Here is a 25,898-nt window from a genome sequence, read left to right as displayed (position 1 = left end):
TTTGGAGCGGAGTGGACCTGGCTGTTCTCCGGCCTCTGCCGCTGACCAGCAGTGTGCCCTTGGTGGGAGGGAGGGGCACTCCGAGTGTGTGGCCTCTCTGGACTACCATAAGGCCCACATGCGGCGATGGCAGCTCCTGTTTTGTGAATAAAGGGGCAATGATCAATGGTCACACTCATAAGCATTTTTGTGTTTCCACAGATATGGGACTTGGCTGACCCAGAAGGTAAAGGGTTCTTGGACAAACAGGTATATACACGTATACACAGAGCAAGTGGAGGGGCTGGGCCAGAGCCCCCAGGCGGGTCACGTCTGCACTTCCTTCCTCACTGTTGCCACTGACAAGTATTACTAGACATAAAGGCAGCCGTCAGACTGTTAAAATGGGAGGGTTTCATTTTGAAATAAAGGTCTTTTGAACACTTGGAACTATCTTTCATGGTTAGCGTATCTTTTAATATTTTGTATGCTTGCAAGTGGTTAAAATGTTTTCGAAATTTTTTATTTTGAGATAACTTCAGACTCTCATGTAAGTTGCAAAAATAGTTGAGAAAGTTCCCGTGTATCCTTCACCAGCTCCCCACAGTGAGAGCTGCATATGTCATGGCAGCGCAGTGCTCAGAGCCAGACGCAGTGCCCAACCAGAGGCTTTCTCAGGGCTGACCCCTTGTGCATGCACTGTTTTGGGTTTTTTGGTCTATATAGTTCTGTGTAATCTTATCACTTGCACAGCTTCATGTCACCACCGCCACAGTCGGGGTATGGAACTGCTCCAGCACCCCAAAGAATCCCCCTCGTCCTGCCTCTCAGTCGTCACACCCTCACCCCTGGCAACTGCTGGCCTCTCTCCGTCATAATTTTGTCATTTCGAGACTGTTCTGTAAATGGAAGGTTGTAGGACTTACAAATGATTTTAAATGGTCATATTGAAATTTAGTTCAGCCTTTCCCCAAGCTGCATTCCGAGGGGTGTTGTTCCTGTGCCCAAGATCCTTGACCTGGTCTGTTGGCAGAGCACCGTCAGCTGTCCCTCCGTCCCTCGAGAGTCACGCTGCGCGGTAGGGGTTCTCAGGGGCCTCGTGGAAAAGAAACCTGTTGACTTTGCCTAATGCAGCTCCCCTAAACTGATTTACATTCCCTTTTTTCTGCCCGGTGTGTGGGCATTCTGTGGAGGTCAGCCTGAGAAAGGTGGTCTTGTGCTTCTCTCTTTGAAGAAGTTTTAAGAACCGTAATTGTGTTTATAACTTTAAAAAGGTCCATGTTCGTAGGCCCATTGATCAACTGAAAATTCAGTGAGGCCTCCAGAGTCCACTAAGCCTGTGGTGTGGCTGGTGCTGGGTCAGGAAGCGGCAGGGAGGAGCCCAGGCCCCACAGGCCGAGCTCAGGGCCTTCGTCTCTGCGTGGGAGGTGGAGTCCATGTCAGGCTGGTGGCGAGTGGGCGGGCCCTGGTCACAGAGGCCGAGGGGATCACAGTGAATTGTGAGTGTCAATTCTGAAACAGCCCTATTTCAAACCATTTTTAAAAACTCAACGCTTATTTGAACCATCATTTATAGTCTTAAACATATTAAGTGTGCTACATATGTAATCTAGCATTTCCTAAATGTTGGGAGCTCATTATTTTTGAAAGTACATTTATTTGGAATTTTACAGTGTTCAGAATGCAATGAGCTGAGTCTGTTTCAGCATAGTCCTTTAAACCGTGCTCCCAGGGTAATACCAGTTCCAGCTGACGCCGTAAGTGACTTTCACACATGCAGTCCTTGTTGAAGTGAAGGGAAATACCTCTTTCCTCGGAGCTCGCTGCCGCAGACAGCTCTCCCCCTGCTGCTGACAGCTGCGTGGGGTTACACCTCCCCGCCTTTTTGGATTTGCAGGGTTTCTATGTTGCCCTGAGATTAGTGGCCTGTGCACAGAGTGGTCATGAAGTTACCTTGAGCAATCTGAATTTGAACATGCCGCCGCCTAAATTTGTAAGTGTCAAAATCCTTCAAGTTCACATTCTTCTATCACCATCCATCTATCTCCATGTTTTCTCTCTCCCTCTTTTTTGTTATTGAGGTGAAATTTACATAGCCTAAACTTAACCATTTTAAATTGAACAACTCAGGTGCACTTCGTGCATTCACGATGTTGTGCAGCCATCACTCCTATCTAGTTCCAGAACATTTTCATCACCCCAAAAGGAAACACTGTACTCCCCATTTCCCCCTCTCTGAGCCCCTGGCCGCCACTAAGCTGCTTTCTGTTTCTATGGATTTGCCTGTTCCGGCTGTTTCATAGAATCCTGTGCCCAGTTTCTTTCACTCAGCATGATGTTTTCAAGGCTCGTCCATATTGTCGTGTGTGTTGGGGCTCCATTCCTTTTCATGGCTGAATGAGAATGCCTTGTCTGGTCTCCCCCATTTTGTGTTCATTTGTTGGTGGGCATCATAATTCATATACAAGGATTCATTTGCACCTGTGTTTTCACTTCTTTTGAGTGCATACCTGGGAGTGGAATTGCTGGGTCATATGGTAATTCTGTGTTTAACTTTTTGAGACCTTCCCCTGTTTTGAAAGCACTTTGAAATGTGTATCCTTTCAATAAACACATCCTTCTGTGGCACCATGGCGGGATGTCTCTCTCTCTCCACAGCACGACACCAGCAGCCCTCTGATGGTCCCGCCGCCTTCTGCAGAGGCCCACTGGGCTGTGAGGGTAAGTGACCAGAGGGGCACCCCTGGCTGTCGTACACGTGTAATGGTTTTAGCCATTTATGATGTTGTTCAAAACGTTTCGCAGGACAATTTATCTGTTTTGTTTCAGAGTGAGTGTGCCACAGAATTTGGATGAAATAACTTTTTCAAATTAGAATCTTGAAACAGCTATAGCCTTTTACTATAATTAGGTGTTGCCCGCTAAGGCAGTTTCAGGAGCTGGGTTCTTAAAATTCTACAGTTTAAATCTTGCATTTCTAGGTCATGTTCTGCGGGTTTTGTTGCTTTTTAATCAGGATGGAAGGGGAAATTGTGAGAACTTGCGGGCGTGAAGACTGCCAGCATGTCTTCATAGCTGTCTCTTATTTCCAGCCCGTTTACACGTTATAATGCCTTCGTTTCTGATGCTCTCATTGCTTTTTGAAAAACTTCTCTGAGCACTTAGTATTATTTTTAAGACAGAGGATGTTGTGCCTGTAAAGCTGTGTTACTGCTTCTAGAGATTAAAGAATGAGTGGTGTCTTCTACTAAGTGGGGAATTACTCGTCAAGGGAACACACGTGGGGCAGGGAGATGGTCTCCCAGGTAATGGGACCTCCTTGCTCCCCACTTGTGAGAGATTGTCACATTTCCTTTTATTTGGCTTAAAAAGCAACATTAATCATAGTCTTTCTGTAAAATAAGGACCCCCCCCCCCCCTCCAGTCGAGGGCTCTTGTCTTGTTTTATGCGGTTGGTCTCTTCTCTCCTTGGAAGGGTTTAGATGGGGAAGGTCTATGCAGAGACAGGGCAGGAGGAGGCCTTATGTGTCTGAGGAGTTGAGAAGTCGTAGTTTGCTGGTGGAGATCGCGGTATCGGAGGATTTCCTTCTCTGTAGTCCAGTTCTGCAACGCCTACTTTGAAAAAGAGCTGCTTTGTTGTGAAAAATAGTGCCAGAGAGATCTTATTCCTTGAACTGTTCCAGCCCTCTCTGGCAGGGGCCGAGTTGAGGCCTCAGGAGGAGGGCTGGTGGCTGAGGAGCCCGCAAAGCTTTGCAGAGAGCAGTCAGGGGTGGGAATGGTGCCGTGATGGGGTCGACCGTTCCTAAGAGACTCGGCATTCTGTTCAGAGAAACAGACAAACCCCAAGTGCCAAAAGTTCTTTTCTGTTGTGAATGTTCCTGGGCTTCTGGAAGAACCTAGAAGCGAGTCTGAGGGATCAGGGAAATCCCAGAGGCTCAAGGCAGACACAGGGCGTTTGTCTTCTCAGCGCTCGCAGCTGCTCATGCGTGCAGTGTCTGCTTCTTGCTTTCTTCTTTCTTTTTAATTCTGGTGGAATACACGTAAGGTAAAGTTCACCGTCTTACCCATTTGTAAGTATCCAGTTCAGGGGCATTAGGTCCATTTACATGGTTGCACAGCCGTCCCCACCATCTACCTCCAGAACTTGTTTATCGTCCCAAACTGAAACTCTGTCCCGTTAAAACATTCACTCCCCGCCCTCCAGCTCCTGGCACCCTCTGTCCTACCTTCTGTCTCTCTGAGTGTGACTCCTCTGTGGGCCTCGTATGAGTGGGATCGTACAGTATCTGTCCTTTTGTGTCTGGCTTATTTCTTGTAGCCTGATGTCCTCAAGGTTCATCCATGTTGTAGCAGGGTTGGAACTTCCTATGTCGTTAGGGCTAACATTCTAGTGTGTGGATGGACCGCACTGTGCTTATCCATTCTTCCGCCGATGGACCCTTTTTGGGGGTGTTTTCTTAGCACTTCCCGTGCCTCCAGCCTGTGGTCAGGGCTGGTGGTGAGAGCTCTGCTGTCCCCGGTTCCACTTGCCTCAGGCTTTATTTCCGTAGGAGGGCAGACTGCAGGGCCCTGCCCAGACCCTCCTCCCTGACGGCCCTTCCTCATGCTGCCTGCGTTTCAGACTTCAGAACAGCAGTAGCTTCTAGTCTGCACTGTAAGTCCTGCCCAGACCTCACTCTGTCCAGGAGGAGCTTTTAATATTTATTTTATGACTGTGAGACACAGAGGACTTCTTATGCTTAAAGTTGATTTGGATAATTGGTTAAGTCTTTGGGTTTTTTTTATATTTGAGTCTTTAGTTCTGTGGCTTGATATCCAGATTTACTTCTTCTTCTTAAAGAACTAAAACCCGTTCACACTTTTGCCTTTCTCGTCCTAGTGAGCCCTGAGCAGGTAGGTAGGGTGATCTTTGTGTCCCTGGCCCAGGGCCGGGTCCTCTTTCCCATTGATCTTGGCTGCCAGAGCTGCCTCCTTCTTCAAGGAGTTCGTCCTGGGAGTGCTCCGAGACGGCCCTGTGCTCTGAGCGAGGCCAGTGGTGGCTCCTGGTCATTTGTGTTCAGCCTCAGCTCAGAGCTTGTTTTGGACTCTCACAGGCACACTTTCTCACGCACTCAGGCTGTTTCTTTCCAACCAGGTGGAAGAAAAGGCAAAATTCGACGGAATTTTTGAAAGCCTCTTACCCATCAATGGCTTGCTCTCCGGAGACAAAGTCAAGCCAGTTCTCATGAACTCAAAGCTGCCTCTTGATGTCCTGGGCAGGGTAAGTGGTGCGCTCGCATCCTGTACTGTTCTGAGTTTGGTCGGCCCTGGGCTGGCTCCCCACAGTCACTTATGAGGCCTGATCACGCCGTGTACCCTCAGGGGGCTTCATAAGACTGGCGTGGATGGAGCATTTGCTTCAGTCAGGCTGGCTTGGGGCCTCCTGGAGTGCAGCTCGAAGGTGCTCCCCAACCTATGGGAAGGTGCTGCTGTGGGCCCATTGTGCACGTGGCAGGGCAGCCTCGGAAGTGAACTCACTCCCCACTGCCCATGCACGGGCAGAGCTGGGACTCGAACCCAGCCCTGGGATTTCCCCCTCTACCGCACTTCCAGGAAGAAGTGTGGGAGTGGGTGTCTGTATCTCCTTAGTAATTTTCTGTTTTTTGTTACTGTTTTTTCTGTCTGTGAGCTTAAGGTAAGGGGACTTTAAATTCTGCTCCAAGTTTAGAAAAAGTTTTATGCATTCTCTTTTTTTAAAGAAAATCCCTCAGTTTTTTTCCATTTAAGTCCAAGTGTTTTAGATACAGCTTTCTACTGCAGATTGTTTTCCCTCTAATGAGGTTTGCGTTACACCCCGACGTGTTCGCTCTGGTCGCAAAGCCCACTTCACAGGGCTGTCTCTGCTGGATTCCCTTCTCTGACTCAGAGGGGATGGGTGTTGTTGTCGTCTATCTGGATGGGATTGCTACGACTCAGCAGGCACCAGCCCAGAGTGGGAGGACTGAGTGGGGCTCCTGGAGCCCTGGGCCCCTGTGGATGCCATCTCTGGGTCTAGCTCCTGACCTTTGGGGGAACCCTGAGGAGCCTTGCAATTTCCTGCCCCTGTGGATTCCCCTCATATGTTCCTGTTTAAATATGACTTGCAGACACTGGCTCATTTGATCGGACCCAGCTAGAGCCTGACTTGATACTTTGTTCTGAAATGAGGCTGCTAAGGAAGGGGACTTCTCAAATCCCTTTGTCCTCCTCTTAGCTGTGGTGTGGTGTAGACAGAGCCCTGTGATGGGGACCTGCGCTGATCACCAACGGTCTTCATGAGGTGTGAGTTTTAACAGCAGCAGGATGAGGTGACCTGTTCCTGCGCGGTGTGTGCCCTTACTTGGTGTCCTTGTCAAATACCTGACTGTTGAATGTAATAATGGCAGACTGTCATGGAGCCAAATCACAGACAAGGCTGGGAGACCCACTGTGGTGGAATGTGCTTTATTAGGAGGGAGCTGTGGCTAGGAAGTGCGTGTTCTGCAAGTCTTCTGACCCGCTCCAGGTCTTGTGGTACAGGGGTCACTTCTCATCTGCCCTTCTCTCCTTTCCCCCTTTCTCCACTCACCAAACCCTCTGTGCACCCAGTGCATGCATGCACACATGCATCCATATCCATGCACCCATTCTTCCATGCACCCATCCATCCGTGCATGTGTGCATCTATATCCATGTACCCATTCATCTGTGCACCTTTCCATCCGTGCACACATGCATCCATATCCATGCACCCATTCTTCTGTGCATGCGTGTATCTCTGCATATACTCATTCATCCATGCATCCGTGCACCCACACATCATGCATCCATTCAGTCATTCAGCAAGCATTTTTCAGAGCCTGCTCTGGACCACACCTTGTGCCGAGCACTGGGAAGATGGGGATGAAATTAATACAGTTCAGGAGGTCAAATAAATAAAATAATGGTTAAGATGCTAATATTTAGTTATTGAGGGCTTAGTATGTACCAGGCCCTGTTTTAGTGCTTTGCATAAATCAAGTCATTGCGTACTTGTAACCACCCTGTTATGGATGGTGTCACCCCCGTTTTCCAGGTGAGGAAAAGGGGCCTTCAGAGTGTCCAGTCAGTCACCCAGGGTTGCACAGGACGAGAACAAGGTCCATGGTCTCCAGAGCCCTCACTCTTACCTGGCACCCTCCAACCCCATTGCCTCCCTAGTCATCAGAGTTCTGGCCATGGAGGACAGTGGTAGAGGGGAGGAGCCTGACCCACCTGAGCAGAGGGGTACAGGGCAGTCAGGGAGAGCCTCCTAGAGCCGATGTCCCAGGGTTACGTCCTCCTGAATGAAGAGATGGGTGGCAGACGACGGGGTGAGAAGGCCAGGCACATGACAGCATGAGCAGAGGCAGCCTGGCATGCTGGGTAGGCCTGCGGCTCTCACCAGGCAGTTTCACCTCAAGGGCTGTTGAGCAACATCTGGAGACATTTTTGGTTGTCCCTCCTGGGTTGGGTGCTATTGATACCAGGTAGGTGGAGACCAGTGATGCTGCTTAACATTCTGCAATGCACAGGATGCCCCACCACAGAGAATGAGCTGGCTCCGAATGTCAGTGGCGCTGACGTGGGCAAGCCCTGGGCAGGGGAGGACTGTGGAGCCAGAAAGGCCTGTCCAGTCTTGGCCCTCCCCGCATATGTGCTGTATCTTTGGGAAAGTTACTCTTCCTGAGCCTCTGCTTCTGAAATTGAGACGACAGGCATAAAGCACTCAGCCTGATGGCACACACCTTTAAAAGGGCATCCATGCTGCTTGAGGGGACTGTGAACAGTTTGGGGTCCCCAGAAGTCAACCTGGAGTCCCAGGAGGCTGGGTTGGGGTGCAGGGGCCCACCACAGGCACAGGGGACTCGGTGTGCCAGGCTGAGGGGCAGAGACTGGATGCCATCAGCAGGGCGGGGCAGGGTCAGAGTGCATTCTAGAGCCAGCTCTGTGGCTACCCTGGGGACAAGACTAGAGGCAGAGAGGTCAGCTAGAGGCTCTGGCCTCTGTGGAGTGCTGGAGAGGTCCACGCCAAGGACACAGCAGCAGGGGTGGAAGGGAGGACCCACAGGAGAGAAACATCCCTGGGCTGAAGTTGGTAGCTATTGATGAGGGAGCAGGTACTGGCACAGGAAGCATCACAGATGGACCCCAGGCGTCTGCTTAGCTCCAGGATCTGGCGCCATGCCCAGCGTTGTCCATTCAGGCCTGCCGGTCTGGGAGGGCTGACCTGGGTCAGGAAGCTAGTGCGTCGTTTGTGCTTTAGGAAATCCACCACACGGCCTTTGACCTGCTCTGGAAACCTATACCCGCCTACCTGGTTTTCAGGGTGCTGGGTGGGCCTAGCACATTCCATGGCACCTGCCTCAGCATCCACCAATGAGAGAGGAGACATGACCCCACAGACCTGTTCAAGTGCATGCCCACGGCCCTGCCCAGTAGGAATGGGGGCGAGGGCTGGATTTGTGCACGTGTGTGTGTGTGTGTCTGTAGTGGGCAGGGCTTGTGTGCAGAGCAACACCTGCACCAAAACCACATGATCTAAAAATCAGGGTGGATGTGATTATAATCACAATAGTTTGTTAGAGAAAATGAACATAGCATGGCAGAAAGGATCTTGGAATTGAGTACTTCATCAGATGATGGTTTTTCAGAGAACCTACAGACTGGTTCTTAAATGCATTTTGATCGCCTCTCTTTAACTCTGCTATGCTCCGAGCCCTCAGAATCTTGAGTTCTGGCTGGTGCCGTTGCTACCCATGGGCCTTTCCTCCACAGTAAGCTTTGGTGCCCCCCTCAGTAAGCCTCAGTACCCACTCCTAGTAAGCCTTGGTACTCCCCTCAGTAAGCCTCAGTACCCCCTTAGTAAGCCTCGGTAACCCCCAGTGAGCCTTGGTATCCCCTGACTGAGCCTCTCGGTATCCCCCCAGTGAGCCTTGGTACCCCCCAGTGAGCCTCAGTACCCCCCAGTGAGCCTGGGTATCCCCCCACTGAGCCTCGGTACCCCTCACTGAGCGTCAGTACCCCCCAGTGAGCCTTGGTACCCCCAAGTGAGCCTCGGTACGCACACAGTGAGCCTCAGTACCCCCCAGTGAGCCTTGGTACCCCCCGGTGAGCCTCGGTATCCTCACACTGAGCCTTGGTACCCACCAGTGAGCCTCAGTACCCACCAGTGAGCCTCGGTATCCCCCCGGTGAGCCTTGGTACCTCCCCAGTGAGCCTTGGAACCCCCCCAGTGAGCCTCGGTACCCACCAGTGAGCCTCGATACCCACCAGTGAGCCTCGGTACCTCCCCACTGAGCCTCGGTACCCCCCAATGAGCCTCAGTAACCACCTAGTAAGCCTTGCTGCTGTTTGTCTTGCAGGTCTGGGACCTCAGTGACATCGACAAGGATGGACACCTGGACAGAGATGAGTTTGCTGTGGTAGGCCCCTGCCGGGACTCTCCTTCCCACTCTGCTGAGGAAGGAGGGGTTCTGCTTGGGGAGGGGTTCTGGATTCGGTTTTTTTCTTCTTTTCTTTAATTTTTCAAGTGTTTATTTTGACATAGTTTGGATTTAAAGAAAAGTTGCAGTAGTATAGAATCTTCCTCACTCAGATTCCCCAGGGTTATTTTTTGAGTGGGTTGCTTTTTCCTTCCTCTCTCTCCACGTGGGTGTATGTATACACACACACGGATTTTTCCTTTGAACCGTTTTGGGGTAAGTTGCAGACACCATCCCTCTTCATCCTGAAATACGTTAGTGTGTATTTCCTAAGACCAGGGAACTCTCTTACATAACCACTGTCTATTTCAAAATCAGGGAAATGCATGTCGACGTCCTCTAATTTATTATAGTATCTATTATGATGTGTCAGATCTTGTATTTGATACATTACTTTATCAATTATTACATTATCATTATCTTATCTAATCTAAGGATATTATTCAGATTTTGCCAGTTGTCCCCAAAACATCCTTCCCAGCAAAGGAGGCTGCAGCCTCGTCTCTTGCGGGCCCTCTGCTCTGGAGCAGCTTTTCGTCTGTCGTCATGTCTCCTGGCCGCATGGGCATTTTGAAGCATGCAGGCCGCTTGCTGCTGGCTTGTCTGCTCTTTCCTCATGACAATCCAGGCCATGCCCTTCGTGGGGGAGGTCCCCACTGAGGTGCTGTGCACTCTCCTTGGGACACACGACATCAGTAGGGCGTTTGATGTCTTACTGTGCATCATTAGCACGACGTCGACCTTGGTCATAGTCAGGGTTTCTCCCTGCGGAGTCACTCGCTTCCCTGTGCGCAGTCTCGTGGGAGACACGTGGAGACTAAACACCCCCTTAACCTTCCAACTCCCCTGCTGGTTCTTGGACCCTCCCAGGAGCCTCACCTGAATCAGTTAGGATTGTGTTGGTTGCTAACTGGCGATCTTCTAACTCTGGCATTCCTCACACATTCTCTAGCTGGCCTTCTACCGTCAGGAATTTGTTCATTCAGAGTGGACTCATAAATGCGTCCAGAGGTTTCTCATCCTTTCGTGGCGGGATTTATTTTGCCCAGTGGGAGCTCCTCCTATCTGGCTCCTTTGTCCTTTGGTCACACCCCATCATTTTCTGAGTACTTGCTTCCTTTTGGCACGGTAAGATGCTCCTGGCTCCCCCTGAACCTTCCCTGCCCCAGCCACATCGTCCACTGTTTCTCCAGGGAGCCCCAGTACCTCGTACTGGAGAATAGTGTTAGAAATCAGATCTGGGTGCTGGGGTGTTCAGTGCTCCTGGGGTGCCAATGCTTCCAGGCCCTCTCAGCACACAGAGGTGGGAAGTAGGTGTACGTTAGATGTGGCCTACAGATGCCCCAGCACACTGACATCCACTTCCACATCTGCTGCTGTCTGTGCCAGAGCCCTGGCACTCCCACCTTCTTCTCCTTTTAGTGGCAGCTGTGGGTCTGTGTGTCCAGTCGGCCATCTCCTCACGTAGCTGCCCTCCCTCCACACCCCTGCAGCTCTCCACCTGCCTCCAGCCTCCCAGTGGGCTGGGCTGACTTCCCCCCGCGCCTGCCCTCCTCACCCTGGGCCTGTGTCATTCTGTTCCTCCTCCTTTCCCTCCACGTCACATACATCTTTGACTTTTCTCACCTATTCATGGGATGTGTTCACTCACCTCGTGCCATTAAATCTCAAAGTAGAATAAAGCAGTCCCTTGTAGTGAAGGACAGCACTTTAATAGATAGTAATTAAGTTCAACCAATCCCCCGCACACACCCCAAAAAGTCTGAATGATCTGGGAATTTCTAAGTTATAGAAAAATGATGAAATACAATATCCCTAAGATAGATCTTCTGTTCTAGGAATTTTAACATCTTTAAAATGTGACTTTACAATATATACACAAATTGAAGCTGCTGATTATCGTACTATATGTGTGTAAAGCCTTTGAGATTTTAAATTTCTAAGTGAAATTTAAACCATTTTCCAGGGAAATTATCAATTTCTCTTGCAGTTTTCCTCATAATCCTTTACATCCAACAGTACTCAGTTGTATGTGTTTTTCCTGCTACACGTCGACTCTGTTCTGCCTTTTGACTTTGAGCATTTTCCGTGTTTCTCCATCACCCTCTTGTGTTACTGGCTGTACATTCTTTCTTTCTTTATTATGGTAGAATACACCTTACAGTTTACCATCGCCACCACTATTAGGTGGACAATTCAGTGGTGTTAAGCACAACCACACTGTTGTGCAGCCGTCACCAGCAGCCGTCTCCAGGACTCTCTTCACCTTCCCAAACTGAAACTCTGTCCCCGTTAAACACTAACTCCCCCTTCCCTCAGCACCTCATTATTCGTTTTGTACGTTTCTTTTGACCGCACTTGACTTTAGGTGTTCGTGTCATTGCACGGCTCTGGGGGTGGTCCCCAGGAATGGGGCACTTGGCCTATGGTGAACCCATGAACACCTGTCTTCTTACTGCCTGGGTTTACGTTTTTGTTTTGTTTTTATCATTTCTCATCATTTCAGCCAAGATTTATGTTCTTCTAGAAATGACTCTTAGAATTGTGTCATTGTGTGTTTCTTTTCATCACTAGCTGCATCTAACATTTTGTAGAGTTTTTAAGAGACTGTAAATTTTACCTATGTTAACGATCTGTTCTCTCTGCAAATAGCAACTTAAGGAATATTTTGAAGTGTAAAGGGTTGTAATTTTGGTTTGATTTTCTTACATTTTAAAACAGACTTTTAAATCCTTGTTTTAGACAAAGTTTCCTTTTCTTGCCTGCTTTGAACAGGAGTGCTGCCCTTCCTGGGCAAGGCAAGCCCTTTCCCATTGTTTTCTGAGTCTCCCAAATATCTTGAAGTACATGCAGCTCTCGTCGTGTCTTTAGACTTCCAAGTTCCAGTACTTTGGAAGTTGTCAGTCCTAGAGCTGGTGACCCTCCTGTGGGGGACGGGACGTGTGGAGTCTGGCATGATTGAATTCCTTGTGTATTCATTTCAGTCTCGTGTGATTAAACAAATGTCTTGAAAAATTATGGATTGGAAGCATAGCTCAACAGAAAAGGTTTATTTTTACTCTGTTCAGCTTGGAAGCAACCTCCAAAGAGCAGTCTTTGTCACATCAATGCAGGCCCTGAAAGGGCTGCCCTCCCGCCCGCGGCCTGGGACTTGCCACCTGAGCATGCTTCTCTTTTCACTCACAGGCGATGCACTTGGTGTACCGAGCTCTTGAGAAGGAGCCCGTGCCCGCCGTCCTGCCCCCGTCCCTCATCCCACCTTCCAAGAGAAAGAAGACAGTGTTCCCAGGTGCTGTGCCCGTCCTGCCTGCCAGCCCTCCGCCAAAAGACAGCCTCCGCTCCACACCTTCCCATGGCAGTGTCAGCAGCCTGAACAGCACAGGAAGCTTGTCTCCTAAGCACGGCATTAAGCAAACACAGGTACAGGGCCCTCTGTGTGAGGCCACTTCTCAAAGCAGCTATTTCCCCGTGTAGAGTCCCAGCAGGATGTTTCTTGGGAGAAGGTAATTTGTGACCCCAAAAGGGTAAAATTGGTGATTAAATGAAAAAAAATTTAACAACAGGTATCTTAGTCCATTTGAGCTGTTATAATAGAGTACCACAGGCCAGGGGGCTTACAGACAGCAGACATTTGATATCAAGCCTGAATTGAGTTTGCTCACCCGTGGCGCAGCAAGCCAATCTCTGACACCGGGTGTAGTGGAAGAAAGTAGGAATTTTATTATTGCACGGTGCTGAGCAAGGAGAAAGGGCAGCTAACGCTGAGATCCCAAACTCCCCAAAAAGCTAAAAGGAAGGGTTTTTATTTGTGGTTTTAGGTAGGAGAGGGGGAGCATATGGTCTTGCTGGTTGGAGCTTTCCCACCAGCCTGTCTTTGGCCTTGAGACTACTTACAGAGAGGAGGGAGCCTCTGACCTTGCTGGTCAGCAGCTTTCCTGCCAGCCTGTAGCTCCTTGTTGGGAGGAGGTAATGAATCCAGGTGCTTGTCCCTGGCTGTGTCTGTCTCCATGGAGAATAGTGGATTCTGAAGCCAGGAAGTAAGCAGGGAATGAGTGTTTTGGTTCTAACCCCATATATGCTGGGTTTAATGTTGGGGAACCAATATCAGGGCTGGTATCACATTTATTTGTCTCAGTTCTGGAGGCTGGAAGCCCAAGATCAAGGCGCCAGCAGATTCCATGTCCGGTGAGAGCTCTCTTCCTGGCTCAGGGACAGCATCTTCTCACTGTGTCCTCACGTGGTGGGAGTGGCGAGGGAGCTCTCTGGGCCCCTTTTATAACGGCACTAATCCCCTTCCTGACAGCCCCTCCCTCATGACCTAAGCAACTCACAAAGGTGCTTCTATACCATCTTCTACACCATCACATTGGGGGTTAGGTTTCAACATACGAATTTGGGAGGGCACTCAAATATTCATTCCGTAGCAACAGGGATTCAGAATGAACTGTCCCATTCACTTGCACATAAATACCACCCTTCCTCAAACACACCCAGCACATCCAGGTTCTCTCCTCATGTCTCTGCCCCTCCTGCCTCAGGCAGTCCCTCTGCTGGAGGGTGCATCCCCAGATTGCACCACGGCACCTCATTTTGTGAGGCCTCTGCTTGCAGGGCACCTCCTCAGGGGAGCCTGGTATGACTGTACTTGACACCCAGCGTGTCTGGGGCCCTGCCCACTAGCCCTCCTCCCTCCACCCTGCATTCTTCTAGATTTCCCATGCCTGGCCTGTTGTATAGTTCATTATGTAATGTGTCTCACTGCCTCCCCACCCCTGTGTTAGCAGAGTTAGTTCTTGGTTATAATCTCAGCATCTAAACAATCTCTGGTACCTTGATGCTCAGTCAATACGTGTTGAATGATCAAGTGAATGAGGAAGGCATCCATCTCATGTCAGGAAGACATGTGGGGGCTCCTGACTCTCCGCACGGCAGCATCTTATATATCAAAAAAGACGTTTCTTGGGGTCTGTCCTGTGGCCTAGTGGTTAAGTTCGGTGTGCTCTGCCTCAGCAGCCTAGGTTCGGATCCTGGATATGGACCTATACCATTTGTTGGTGGTGTTGCTGTGGCAGTGACCTGCATATAAAATAGAGGAAGGTTAGCAACAGATGTTCGCTCAGGGCCAATCTTCCTCAGGAAAAAAAAAGTTTTTTGTCTGGCAAATTTAGCATCACAGTGGGTTCTTTATAAAACAGTACCTCTGAGAGTGTCAAAAACATACAAGAATGTGAACGAGAGTTACGCTTGGAATCACGCCTTGTCTTCTGCTTCATTTGTGGTTTCAAAAGCAAAGCAATGAATTGTGACAAGAAGAAGGCCAGCCGGCACCACAACACAACTTCAGAATGTGAATGATAAAAATGAGAAACGCATGATCAGATGATGATTTCTCTTGCTCATGACATATTGGTAATGTTAAGCATTCGACTCAGGAGGCTCATTCTTAAGGAGCTTGTAGAACAAGGCATCGCACCGTAGAGTAAAAAAAAAAAAAAAAAAGAGATCAGAGAGGGTCAAGGCGGCTTGGTCACAGGGCCTCTAAGCTCCCGTCACTGCCCCACCAGGAGGAGAGGCACGGCCACCAGGAGCTAGGCTCCGGTTGAGTTTTACGTGGCTGTGTGTTCAGAAGCTGGTGTCTGGATGGCCCAGCCCGGGCATCTTCACCAGCCATGCTCAGCGCCTCCTGGGGCTCTGCGGTGACCTGAGGCAGGCCCTGCCTGTTGTAGGGAGACAGATGATGAGCACATCAATAAACAGGGGAAGGTCAGACAGCCACGAGAAAGCAGTGCAGGGCCTGGCCTGGACGTGTGGGCGTGCGGACGGGGCGTGCTTCTGCAGACAGCACTGGCTGGAGGGCCTTCTGAGCTGACGCCTGAATGACAGAAGCCATCAGAGCAGTAGCCCATGCCAAGGCTCTGAGGTGGGAGCCTCGGTGTGTTCTAGAAACAGAAAAAAGGCCAAGGCAGACTGAGCCAGGGGCAGTGCAGTGGGGTCAGAGAGGGGGCTGAGGCCCGTCACTTAGAGCGGTATGAGCTGTCTTCGTTTTCTGAGACAACCCAGCACCTTGAGTCTGCGACATTCTTGCCCAGAGTTCTTAAGCCCCGTAGGTCGGGTTAGTGGTGCTGTTTTACCGACGGGGGAGCACGTGGGGTGGAAGTTGCTGAGTGCCGAAGGTTGACTAGCCTCCTAACCCCTTTTTGGTGATCTGCTGGCTCTCCCCCGACCCTGGGAGCACTCCTGACTGGACCCATTTTACCCCGGCCACTGTCAGAGTCGGGGAGTGGAGGAGTGTGCCTCCCCTTCCCCAGGGATGGGGCAGCTGGTGGAGTTACAGATATGAGAACAGGCATTTCTGAGGACTCACAGTCCCCATGCTCTCCCCTCCCCAACTTCCCTCGTCTCCAGGCCAGTGACTCCCTGCCTGGGGCCCTGGTCCTGCCCTCCCCGCCAGGTGGGCTGGAGCCCCTTCCAGTCATGGGTCTGTTCCCATTCACTAGGGGCCTGTGGCTGCTGAGCGAGCCTTAAAGCCAGCCCTTGCCAGGAGACCCAGCTCCAAGGAGAAGGCTGGCCCATGTTGGATTTGTAGCCACGTAGGTGATGGGATCTTGCTGCCAACATACCCTGAGACCCCAAAATCAGGCAGTGAGTTCATTCATGCAGGGAATGTTAGGACTCTTGTCCCAGAGTCGTAATTTCCTGGGACCAGTGGGACACAGAAACCCATCTCCCCCTCAGCTTAGCCTGCCTGACCCAGGACTACTACTTCTGTGGGACTCTTGGCATCTGAGGTTCAGCTTGCTCCAGCCACTTGACGTAAAGACAGCAAGCCTCTTCTGCATTAGATTCCTTTATGGCTGCCTCTCCATCTCCCCTACAGAGTTCACATAATGCGACAAGTAAAATACAGATCTCTCTCAGTCTGAACGCTTGCTGCCTGAGCCCCTGCTGTTTGAATTTGGTCCACAGATTTTGGTAAATTTTGTGATAAATTCCTTGCTGTGCTCAATCATTCTACTCCCTGTCCCAAACCCCAGAACTGGCACGATCTGGGTAATGTGGTGTCCCTGGCTTCCCAAACTTGCTTTCTGGATTCCTGGTGCTCGCCTCAGGATCCTGCTGGACTTGGATAACAAGGGAGACTTGTTCAGAAAAAGCAGATGAGGAAAAATTTGTCAAATAAGGAACAGAGATGCTGTGAAACTTGGTGTGGTGAGGGTGCCGAAGGTCAGAGGTAACGCATCCAGAATTAGCAATCACGAGGACCTTGGCGCCTCTGCATTAGGAGGTGCACATGTCCTGGTGGACCCCTGAGGGCATTTGTCTTTCTTAAGTAAACTTGAGCAAGTGGTGCGAGGCCACATGAGCCGCTGCCGGAGTCGCGCTGCGCTGGGCTCTCAGCTCCATCTGCCGGAGCAGCGCCCTTGTGAGTGGTGCGGCCCGGCACTTGCAGGTGGTGGGCGTGCTCGTCAAGGCCTGGGCTCCCCATCAGCACGAGGGGCCCTGAGTGCCTACCTGAAGTGCAGAAGCCTTCTTCACGTCAGTCTCATTCACTGCCTGTCAGTGCTGTGTGCGCGCCAACACCTTCCAGGGGGGCTGCTGTGTCACGGAGTGGGGCCAGGGACAAAGAAAAATGGAGTACAGCATCCTGGAGCTGCAGGCGTCGAGAACACTGCTGGCAGCTGTGGAGAAGTGTTTGCAGACAGAAGATGAAGGACCTGGAAGGCTGGCTGGCGTGGGTGCCTGGCTGGTTCTCAGGAGGCGGTCCTTCCGAGATGAGTGGTCAGCAGGGTCTTGCCTGGCCACTTGAAACCCCTCCAGGAAAGAGATCACTGGCTTCCCTTCATGCCCCAGGTGGCGGGGATGGAAGGGTTCTGGAGGATGGACCTGCTGGATCTTTACCTCCCTCTTCACACAGGGAGATTGGGGTGCTGTGATGGGGTGGAGGAAGGCACAGACTAGCCACTGGGTGAGAATGACCGCCTTGGCATTAACTTCTCTCAGCCTCAGTTTCCCCAATTAAAGAACTCGGATCCTGTCTGCTCTCTTGGCTCATGGAGTTGTGAGGAGGGTTTTCTTCTAAAACGTGCCTGAAAGCACTTTAATAGAGGCTATCTGTAGGTGATGAAAAGCTTGAGGATTAACTTTTAAAAACCCTTTCAGCCGACAGTGACCTGGGTGGTGCCTGTGGCAGACAAGATGCGATTTGATGAGATATTCCTGAAGACCGACCTGGATCTGGACGGCTACGTGAGTGGCCAGGAGGTGAAGGAGATCTTCATGCACTCGGGCCTCACCCAGAACCTTCTAGCACACATATGGTAAGGATAGATGGGTGGACATCTGCTCCTCAGCATTTGGGCCCACGCTATATGGAAGTGAGGGTTGTGGGTGGCTCAGAGGAGCCCTGTGGAAATGAGGCTTGTGCTGTGTGAAGGACTGGAGGGGGCGGTGGGGGCCTGGGCAGTCAGGGGGCCTCTGCAGCCCTGCATAGGCCTCCGTGCCCGCCTGGTCCTTTATTCTCGCCGGGCCGATGGGGCGAGCGAGGCATGAGTATAAAGGCCGCAGCCTGTATTCCATGCATGCCAGTTCACTCTCCTCCTGCAGGGGTCTCCTGTTTCATCCCTCTGGAGACCTCTGGGGCGATCTGCTTTAACAGCTGGGGACCAGTTCTTGCTGGTGGTTATGCTGGTTCTAGTGGGAAAAGCAGCCTTCCCCACAGCCAGTCGGGGTGCAGGCGCTGGGCCCTGCCCCCTCTGGGGAGAGCGTGCAGAAAGGATCCCGAGGGCTCCAGCAGGGCTGCCCGGGCAGTCGGGGCTGTGGCAGCCTCTTCTAGGGACTCTGCCCTCTGCAGGTCCACGACTTGGCTCCCGGGGGAGGGCGAGCTGTTGGCAACACTCTGGTCTACACCTCAGGGCCCAGTGGAGGAGCCAGCCCCACTTTCTTCCAGGGCTGGGCAGAGCAGTCTTCACAGTGCCGGGGCGGCTCTGTTTATAACTGGCTAGTGGTGAAGTCACTTTCTAGCTTTCTCCCCAGAACCCCAGCCTTAGAGGGCTTCACTTGGGGTTATAGGGAGAGAATTTCCACATAATTCTGGAGAGATGGATCCCTCCAAGTAGAGCTGTGACATTTAGCACATTACTGAGTGACTTGGGGAAATGACCGTCCTTAGCAATAGTTGATAGAGGTCCACATTGTGAGGTGAGGCCTCCACCCGAGAAAATGGGCCGTTTCTTCTGAAGGAGCTCACGACACCCAGAGCCAGTCACCAGAACCTGGTGCAGGCCCCTCACATCTAGTGCCCCCTTTTAAAAACTGATAAAGCATAGTGCCCCCTTTATCACCCTGAAATGGACGTGCACAGAATTCAAGGGTGGTGACACATCCCCAGATAACATAAAGGGACAGTGCGGGGAAAGTAATTTCTAACAGACCTCAGCCTGTAAGTGGTGTAATGGCATGAGATCACGAACATGTTTGGACTGAAAGAAGGAGCGCAGAGGCATTGCATGCAAGAGCAAAGGGAAGGGACAGATGCCTGAGCTCAGCAGTAACCTCTCAGAAGTAAGACCATGGGCTCGATGGTCTGCCAGTGGCCAGGGGAGGGGACATCGCTGAGGTGGAGAGAGCGTGCCGAGAGGGATCACGGGGAGAACACGAGCGCCCGGTGCCTTGCTTGGCAGCGTGGTGGCTGCCACAGACGGCTGCAGACAGAGCTCCCGGCACGTGGCCTCGGAGCCCACGCTCCTTCCGAGCCGAGCGAAGCAGGACTGGCCCTCGCAGGCAGATGGAGGAGAAATGGTCTCGCTGTGAAATTGTCACAGCCTGCCCTCGAACCAGGACAAGAACAAGTCCGCTTCTCACCGAGCCTCTATCATCACCGTTCGGCGGGATCGCCCCACCCCCTGGGCCCAAGTCCGCTGAACGTTCTGCTCTCCTCTGCTCCGCCTTAGGAAAGGGCTTCGAGGCGCCCGCGGGAAGTGCACGTGCAGCCGGATGCGAACGTGCATGCGGAGTGGGCCGAGGGAGCGAAGGGCGGGCGTGGGTCACAGACCTGGAGGCCTTGTTCTTACCGCGTGAGGCACCCTCCCTTTCCTGTCTGCCCGGACGCCAGGCCACTCGGGCAGGGACACTTGAGCAGCGAGGGATTGTGCTGTGTAGCGCTGTCGTGCCTGGCCTTCCAGGCCCCGAGCCCTCCTGGAGATAACCCACAATGCTGCTCTTGTCGTCCCCATGGAAAACCAGTGGCTCAGGTGCAGGAGCCCAGCGTGCGTACTCAGCCCGAGCTTCCGTTTCCGCAGGAATGGCTTTTGTGTACTGGACCATCGCAGTCCACGCGCTCCGTGAAGACCCGGGTGTATTTCTCCTAGCTGCTAATGAGGTCTTCCCAAGGGACAGGCTCCTCGGCGCCGCAGGTTGGGCTTGGTGGCTCTCCAACCAAGCCAGGAGCTCTCTCCTGCCGTCACAGCCCCTCCTTGACCAGCCTTGGGGCAGGATGCTTGGCTGGGGTGCAGGGACTTCTCCCCAGCGGTGGGGTGTTCAATAGAAGAGGAGTTGCTGCTGTGACCTCTTGTTTTTATTGTCGTCGTCATCATCTAGTTTTTAAAAGCCTGGGTTTCGCGACTTGTATGCGTGGCGCAGGCTGAATCGGATGCCTGTGATGTGTAATTAGCATCCCCACGTTTCTCTCAGGGCCCTGGCCGATACGAGGCAAACGGGGAAGTTAAGCAAAGACCAGTTCGCCTTAGCTATGTATTTCATTCAGCAGAAGGTCAGTAAAGGCATCGACCCTCCTCAGGTCCTCTCGCCGGACATGCTCCCGCCCTCCGAGAGAGGCACTCCGGTTCCAGTGAGTAGCTGGGGAGCCTGTCGTGTTTGTGCCCTTCCCCCGGCCCACCACCAGGTGGCGCCAGCGGCCTGTGAGCAGGGGGCGCGTGGGTGACCCAACCTTCACCAGGGGCCCCAGGCGTCTGACTGGGCTGCCTGGTAGTCCCCAGGATGGGGGCTGAAGGGAGATGGCTTTACCCCTCATGCTAAGACCTACTAGTTCTTGCTGTGCGGGGAGGTCAGCTTGCTCGTCGGTAATTCTGTGTCTGAATTTGATTCCAGGACGGTTCAAGTTCCCTTGGATCGGGGGAGTTCACTGGTGTGAAGGAACTTGATGACATCAGTCAAGAGATCGCCCAGTTACAGCGGTATGCTGGAGTGGCTCCGTCCCCGCAGATTCCGAGTCTCCCCCGAACCCTGTCCCGGATTGTGGTCGGAAGTGTCAGGGTCTTATGAAACACTTGGAAAGTTGACCATGACAAGTTTGTTCAGCAGAAAGGGAGGGACGCAAATTCCCAAGTTGTGAACTGACTCCACAAGCTCCAATAATGACGGTCTCAGTCGGAGGCAGTCTGGGCTGGGGGGTCTCAGGCAGGGTGTTGCTAGGCAGCCTCAGCCACCCTCTCGACTCAGGAAGGCCTTGTCATCCCTCGACCCGTAAAGTGACCAAGTCTCAGATGGCAAGTTAGTGGCTTAGCACCAACAGCTAAACTGTGAGAGAGAGGCCTCGTGGCCACGTCTCCAGCTCCACTCCCTACACCTCTGCTTTGGTTTCTCCATCTGGAAATGAGGCTTTGGATGGGCTGTCTGCACTCTTGGAGTCCAGCATAAAGAAGTATATCCACTTGTATAGCCCTGTGATCCTCTTCAGAGCAGCGTGCTCTTTCCAGTTAATTCTGGGTAAGGGCACACTCTGTGCTTTGAGTGGCACCGAGTAGGACTTAAAGGTGCTTTGCCCTCCATGGGAAAGGGAGTGCTTACCTGACCAAAATGAAAATGCGCACGTGGGCTGGATCACGCTCTCAGCTGGAGGCCCCTCAGGTGTGGTTTACGCCCCTGGTGGAGCAGAGCCCTGAGAAGCTAAGGCAGGTCAGACGTTGGAGGGGGACAGTTAGGTGGGTGACTGGTCACGAAGCCTCAGCCTCGGCCGCCTGCTGAAGCCGGACTCCCTGCTTCATGCTCAGCCCAGAGGCTGGCTCCTGTTCTGTCGCCAGCTCACAGGGGCCATATTTCCAAACCAGAGATCAGCATGTGCAGCCTGGCAAGGCTGAGAGGATCCGTGAGGACGGTGGGCCGGTGTCCTAGAGCCTGGGCGGCCGTTAATTAGGACCGCAGATTGGGGAGGGAGGGCACGCTGTAATGCGAGGGTCAGGGTTTTGGAAGGGACTGTGGTGTCTGAGTCAGGCCAGAGCTGCCTCTTTGCAGCTGTGTGGGCTCCGGCAGCTCAGGGAGTGTTTCCTGGTGAAGGCAAAGAGGCAGGTGTGTGCCGAGTTGCAGCAGCCGGGCCTGCAGGGGCCCCCATGGGGGCGTGGGGAAACATGCCTCTCCCCGGCTCCTAGGTCCTGGCACGAGGGGTTGTTCTGAAGAGGACGTTGTGTTGTTAGGTCATTCTTAGGCTGTGGAAATGAATATTCAGATGCTCACAGTTTTATGTTTACCTGAATGTCCCAAAGAAGACCTTGTCATTGTGCAAGTGCTGGGTTCCCCATAGGGGAGGCAGGGCGTGTTGGCCACGGAGGTTCCTGCCACTGAGGCAGCTCCTTTAGGCACAAGAGGAGTGTCTTCTTGCCTTCAGGCTGCTGTAACAAACCATTACAGCCTGGGGGGCGCACACAACAGACGTTTACTTCTCACAGCCCTGGAGGCTGGAAGTCCAGATGGAGGCATGGCAGATCTGGTGTCTGGTGGGGTCCACTTCCTGATTCACAAATGGCCATCTAGTTGCTGTGTCCTCACATGGCGGAAGCGGCCAGGCAGCTCTCTGAGGTCACTTTTATAATAACACTGATCTCTTTAATGGGAGCTCAACCCTCACAACCTAATCACCTTCAAAGGCCCCACTTCTGATACCATCACATTGAGGGTTAGGGTTTCAGCATATGAAAAGCGGGAGGACACAAACATCTGGCCCATAAGGAGGAGAGCAAAGCTGGTTGCTGCCTGGGGAGCTGTGTGCTGCTGAGGAGACGGGCAGGGCCCCCCTGCTCAAGTGCCCGGTGTGCGCCGCGCCAGCCGCAGCCTCCTGCAAGGGGGCAGCTGCAGGAGCCAGAGACCCTCACTGCCGCTTCTTGCTGCCAGGCCTTGGGACTCCCCACCCCGGTTTGCATCCCTCCAAAGCTCTCAATGTGGCTCCCCCAGCCAAGCTTTTCCTTCCTCTTGACTAGAGCCTTTTTCTACCAGGTTTGCATTCGCAGGTCGCTTCCTCAGAGAGCCACCCTACGCTGGCCATCCTCTGTGAGATGGTCCCCCACCCCCTTTCCTTGTCCCATGGGGTTTCTGTTGTGCCCCTTACGTTACATTCATTCGTGCACTGACTTGTCTTCTCTTGCCCTCACTGGCCTGTGAGCTCCGTGAAGGCAGGGTCTCTCGTGGCATGTCCCTGGTGCTTCAGAGCTGGAGACACTTGCCCGTCAGTGAGCCAGTGCATATAGGACTTGGAGACTATTAGTTTTTTCTTGCCGTGTAACAAATCACCAAAAACGTAGTGGCTTAGAACAATGCAAATTGTTAGTGCACAGCTCTGTAGACCAGAAGCCTAGGTAGGCTCGACTGGGCTCCCTACTCAGGGTCTCACAGGGCCGAGGTCAAGGTATCGTGTGAGCCAGGGGAGAATCCGAATTCGCTTCCTTGTGGCTGTGGGTCTGGGGTCTCCTCTCCATGCCCGGTGTGGCCAGGGTACGTTCTGCTTGGAGAGGCCCCTCCATCTTCACTGTCAGGAGGGGCTTGCTGAGTCCTCCCACCCTGAGCATCACTCTGACTTCCTTTTTGAAAACGCTCTGCTTTAAAGGGCTGCGTGGCCATGCTGGGAGGGACGCCTCATCGTTTGCAGTTTCCGCTCACACTCGAAGGGGAGGGGATTACGTGGGATGAAGGTCACTGGGGGTCATTCCTACACTTCCAGCCCCACTGGGAGGGGTCAGCCGAGGTGGGTCTTTGTGGAATGGATGGAGCTGGGTCTTGAGAAGATGCGGTGGGGAAGACACACCACAGTGATGGTCGACTCACTCTACCTGTGTTTTGTGAAATCTTTTTAAACTCTCAGGGAGAAATACTCACTGGAGCAAGACATTAGAGAAAAGGAAGAGGCCATCAGACAGAAGACCAGCGAGGTCCAGGTAAGCACGCTCTGCGTTTGGTCACGTGGCCCTTGTGTCAGATACAGCGCAGGGAGCCCTGTCAGTGGTGTGGACGGGGCAAAGGGGAGGTGGCTCTGCGCTTGTTGGAAACTTGAGCTTGTGGGGCTTCCAAGTAAAGTTTGTAAATTTGCTATAGCTGTAGTCAGGCGCTTCTTTCTTTTGATTAAGATAGATAATTCACGTACTGTAAAATTCACTATTTTAAAGTGTACAACTCAGTGATTTTTAGCCTATTTATTATGTTGCTTAGTTGTCACCTCTATCTAGTTCTAGAACATTTCCATTACCCCGAAAGGAAACCCTGTCCTCTCTCCCCCAGCCCCTGGCCTTCACTAATCTGCTTTCTGTCTCTGTGGATTTACCTGTTCTGAATGTTTCGTACGGGTGGAGTCTTACAGCAAAGGCCTTTGGTGTCTGGCTTCTGTCACTCAGCCTGAGTTTTTGAGTTTCAGACAGTGGCCTCTAACCTATTCTCAGGGCAGTCCTACATGGAGTGTCTCCTAGTGGCTGGCAGAGACTGTGGTGGTCCGAGTGCCTGGACTCAAACCCAGCTCTCCTTAGCAGCTGTGTGACCTTGGGCAGTTACTTTAACATCTTCGGGCATTGTGTGATGTTCGTAATGGCTGTTCTACTTTCTTGGGTTGTGGGGCTGGAACAGAGGTTCTGGCCTGTGCTCAGTGCTCACAAGGGCACCGCCCCTGCTGTTCTCCGTCATCTGAGGAGAGGGGAGGCTGTGCCGGGAGCAAAGCAGTCAGCGCCTGGGCGCCAAGCCCTTGAAGAGACATAGGTTCCCGTGCTGTCTCAGGTTTGAATTGATGGAGAAGGCATTGTCACCGTGAGGGGACTCCAGTTGTCTGGGGACTCTCAGAGTGAGACTGATCTGGGACTGGTGGTCTCTGTTGGGGGCTGTGAGTGCTCCCAAGCCTGGGAGGGGGAAAGAGGAGCACAGCCAAAGAGTCAGGACTCCAGTCCTCCCTCGGTGACCTGGATGGGTGGCTCAGCTCCCAGCTTCCATCTCCCCAGCTGGGGTGGCAACAAGGATCAGTGCATGGGCTACTCTGTGCAGGGCCAAGAGCTATGTCTGGCTGAAGTGTGTGCTGCGTGAGTGGCTGGTTCTTTCTGGGCCACCTCCTGGGCTGTGGACCCAAGCAGGCCAGGAGAAGCTGCGCCCAACTCAGTTGGGCTCATGGGGTGCTGGGTAGGCTGCCCTCCCCACCCCACACACACAAGGGGCTAGAGGACTCCGTGAGACACGTAGTAGATGGCACGTGATGTCTGCCCGCCACGCAGTCTGGAATGTCCTCTCTGGTAGTTGTGGTCTGTAGGCAAGGTGGGGTGGGTGTACCCACCCCTCTTCAGGACTCTCATCACTTCACACTGTGCTGTGTCCACACCCTTCTTTCCTGGTTTCTCATCTCTGCGTGTTGGCAGTGAGGATTGGTCCTTACATGGTCTCCTGGAATGTTCTGGATCAGAAGGCAGGGACTGGCCTGCCCCATGATATTAAGTGCTTTTTGCTCGAATGAGCTCCTTCAGTTATAAGACCAGCTTACAGGTAAAGCGACTGTATTTTTCTGAAGGTTTGTATGTTCATCCTGCCATTTTATTCTCACCTCAGCCCTTTCATTCCCACCTGTGTCCAAGAACTGAGCCCTCAGACACTGAGCCTCGTGACTGCGTCACTTCCCCTCCGGCCTTTCAGTCCTTTGGGGAGGTGCAGCCGGCCTCGCCTTCCTCAGCCTCAGCCTCGGCACATGACTGCCTGGGCGGTTCTCCTTCCCGTTGTGTCTGGGTCGCCCTGGACAAGCTTCGGATTACATCCTGGCCCCAAGGCTCTGGGTGCTGCGGTGTCCTTTAACTACCAGGGAAACCAGTCCCTGGTCTCTGGGCCCTGCCCCCAGGTGGTTCTAAGGAAGCCGTCGGTCTTTGCAGAGACTTGCTCTAATGTCAGAGGTGCTGCCCTCTCTGGTCTGCGTCAGGCTTGGCAAGGCCACCCGGAGCCCTGGCTGGTGGGCTCTGACAGTGCACACCCACAGCCTTGGAGATGCTGGGGTCTGTGTGCACCTGAACATCCCCCCAGAGCTGGGAGGGGCCCCAGCGCCAGCCAGGCCAGCCTCTGTTCCGTGGGGGCCTCATTGGTAAACAGGCCAGGACAGGGCTCTGCTGCAGGGTATGGTGGCAGCTCCTTGGTCAGGGACAGAACGCTTTGTTTTTTAAAGTTCCCCTATGAAAACCAGAT

At 52.5% G+C, this 25,898-nt stretch overlaps 1 protein-coding gene across 46 annotated transcripts in view; it reads left to right on the top strand.

The window, feature by feature from the left end:
- Positions 1–25,898, top strand: part of EPS15L1 (epidermal growth factor receptor pathway substrate 15 like 1) — a 93,309-nt gene that overhangs the window by 19,708 nt on the left and 47,703 nt on the right. For all 46 annotated transcript variants that reach the window (XR_011530239.1, XR_011530235.1, XR_011530233.1 and 43 more), the window contains exons 4-13: positions 202–249; positions 1,877–1,972; positions 2,638–2,700; positions 5,114–5,239; positions 9,360–9,419; positions 12,666–12,899; positions 17,640–17,797; positions 20,169–20,325; positions 20,586–20,671; positions 23,566–23,638. Coding sequence is in view for 33 of the 46 variants with exons in the window: in XM_070586476.1 (XP_070442577.1) it covers positions 202–249; positions 1,877–1,972; positions 2,638–2,700; positions 5,114–5,239; positions 9,360–9,419; positions 12,666–12,899; positions 17,640–17,797; positions 20,169–20,325; positions 20,586–20,671; positions 23,566–23,638 (1,101 nt within the window). In the remaining 13 variants the exon portion in view is untranslated. The remainder of the gene's footprint in view (positions 1–201; positions 250–1,876; positions 1,973–2,637; positions 2,701–5,113; positions 5,240–9,359; positions 9,420–12,665; positions 12,900–17,639; positions 17,798–20,168; positions 20,326–20,585; positions 20,672–23,565; positions 23,639–25,898) is intronic.

This window comes from Equus przewalskii, chromosome 20, assembly GCF_037783145.1.
Source record: "Equus przewalskii isolate Varuska chromosome 20, EquPr2, whole genome shotgun sequence".
Classification (NCBI taxonomy): Eukaryota; Metazoa; Chordata; class Mammalia; order Perissodactyla; family Equidae; genus Equus; species Equus przewalskii.
Note: the sequence above shows the minus strand (reverse complement) of the source record. Positions and strands in the feature narration are given on the sequence as shown.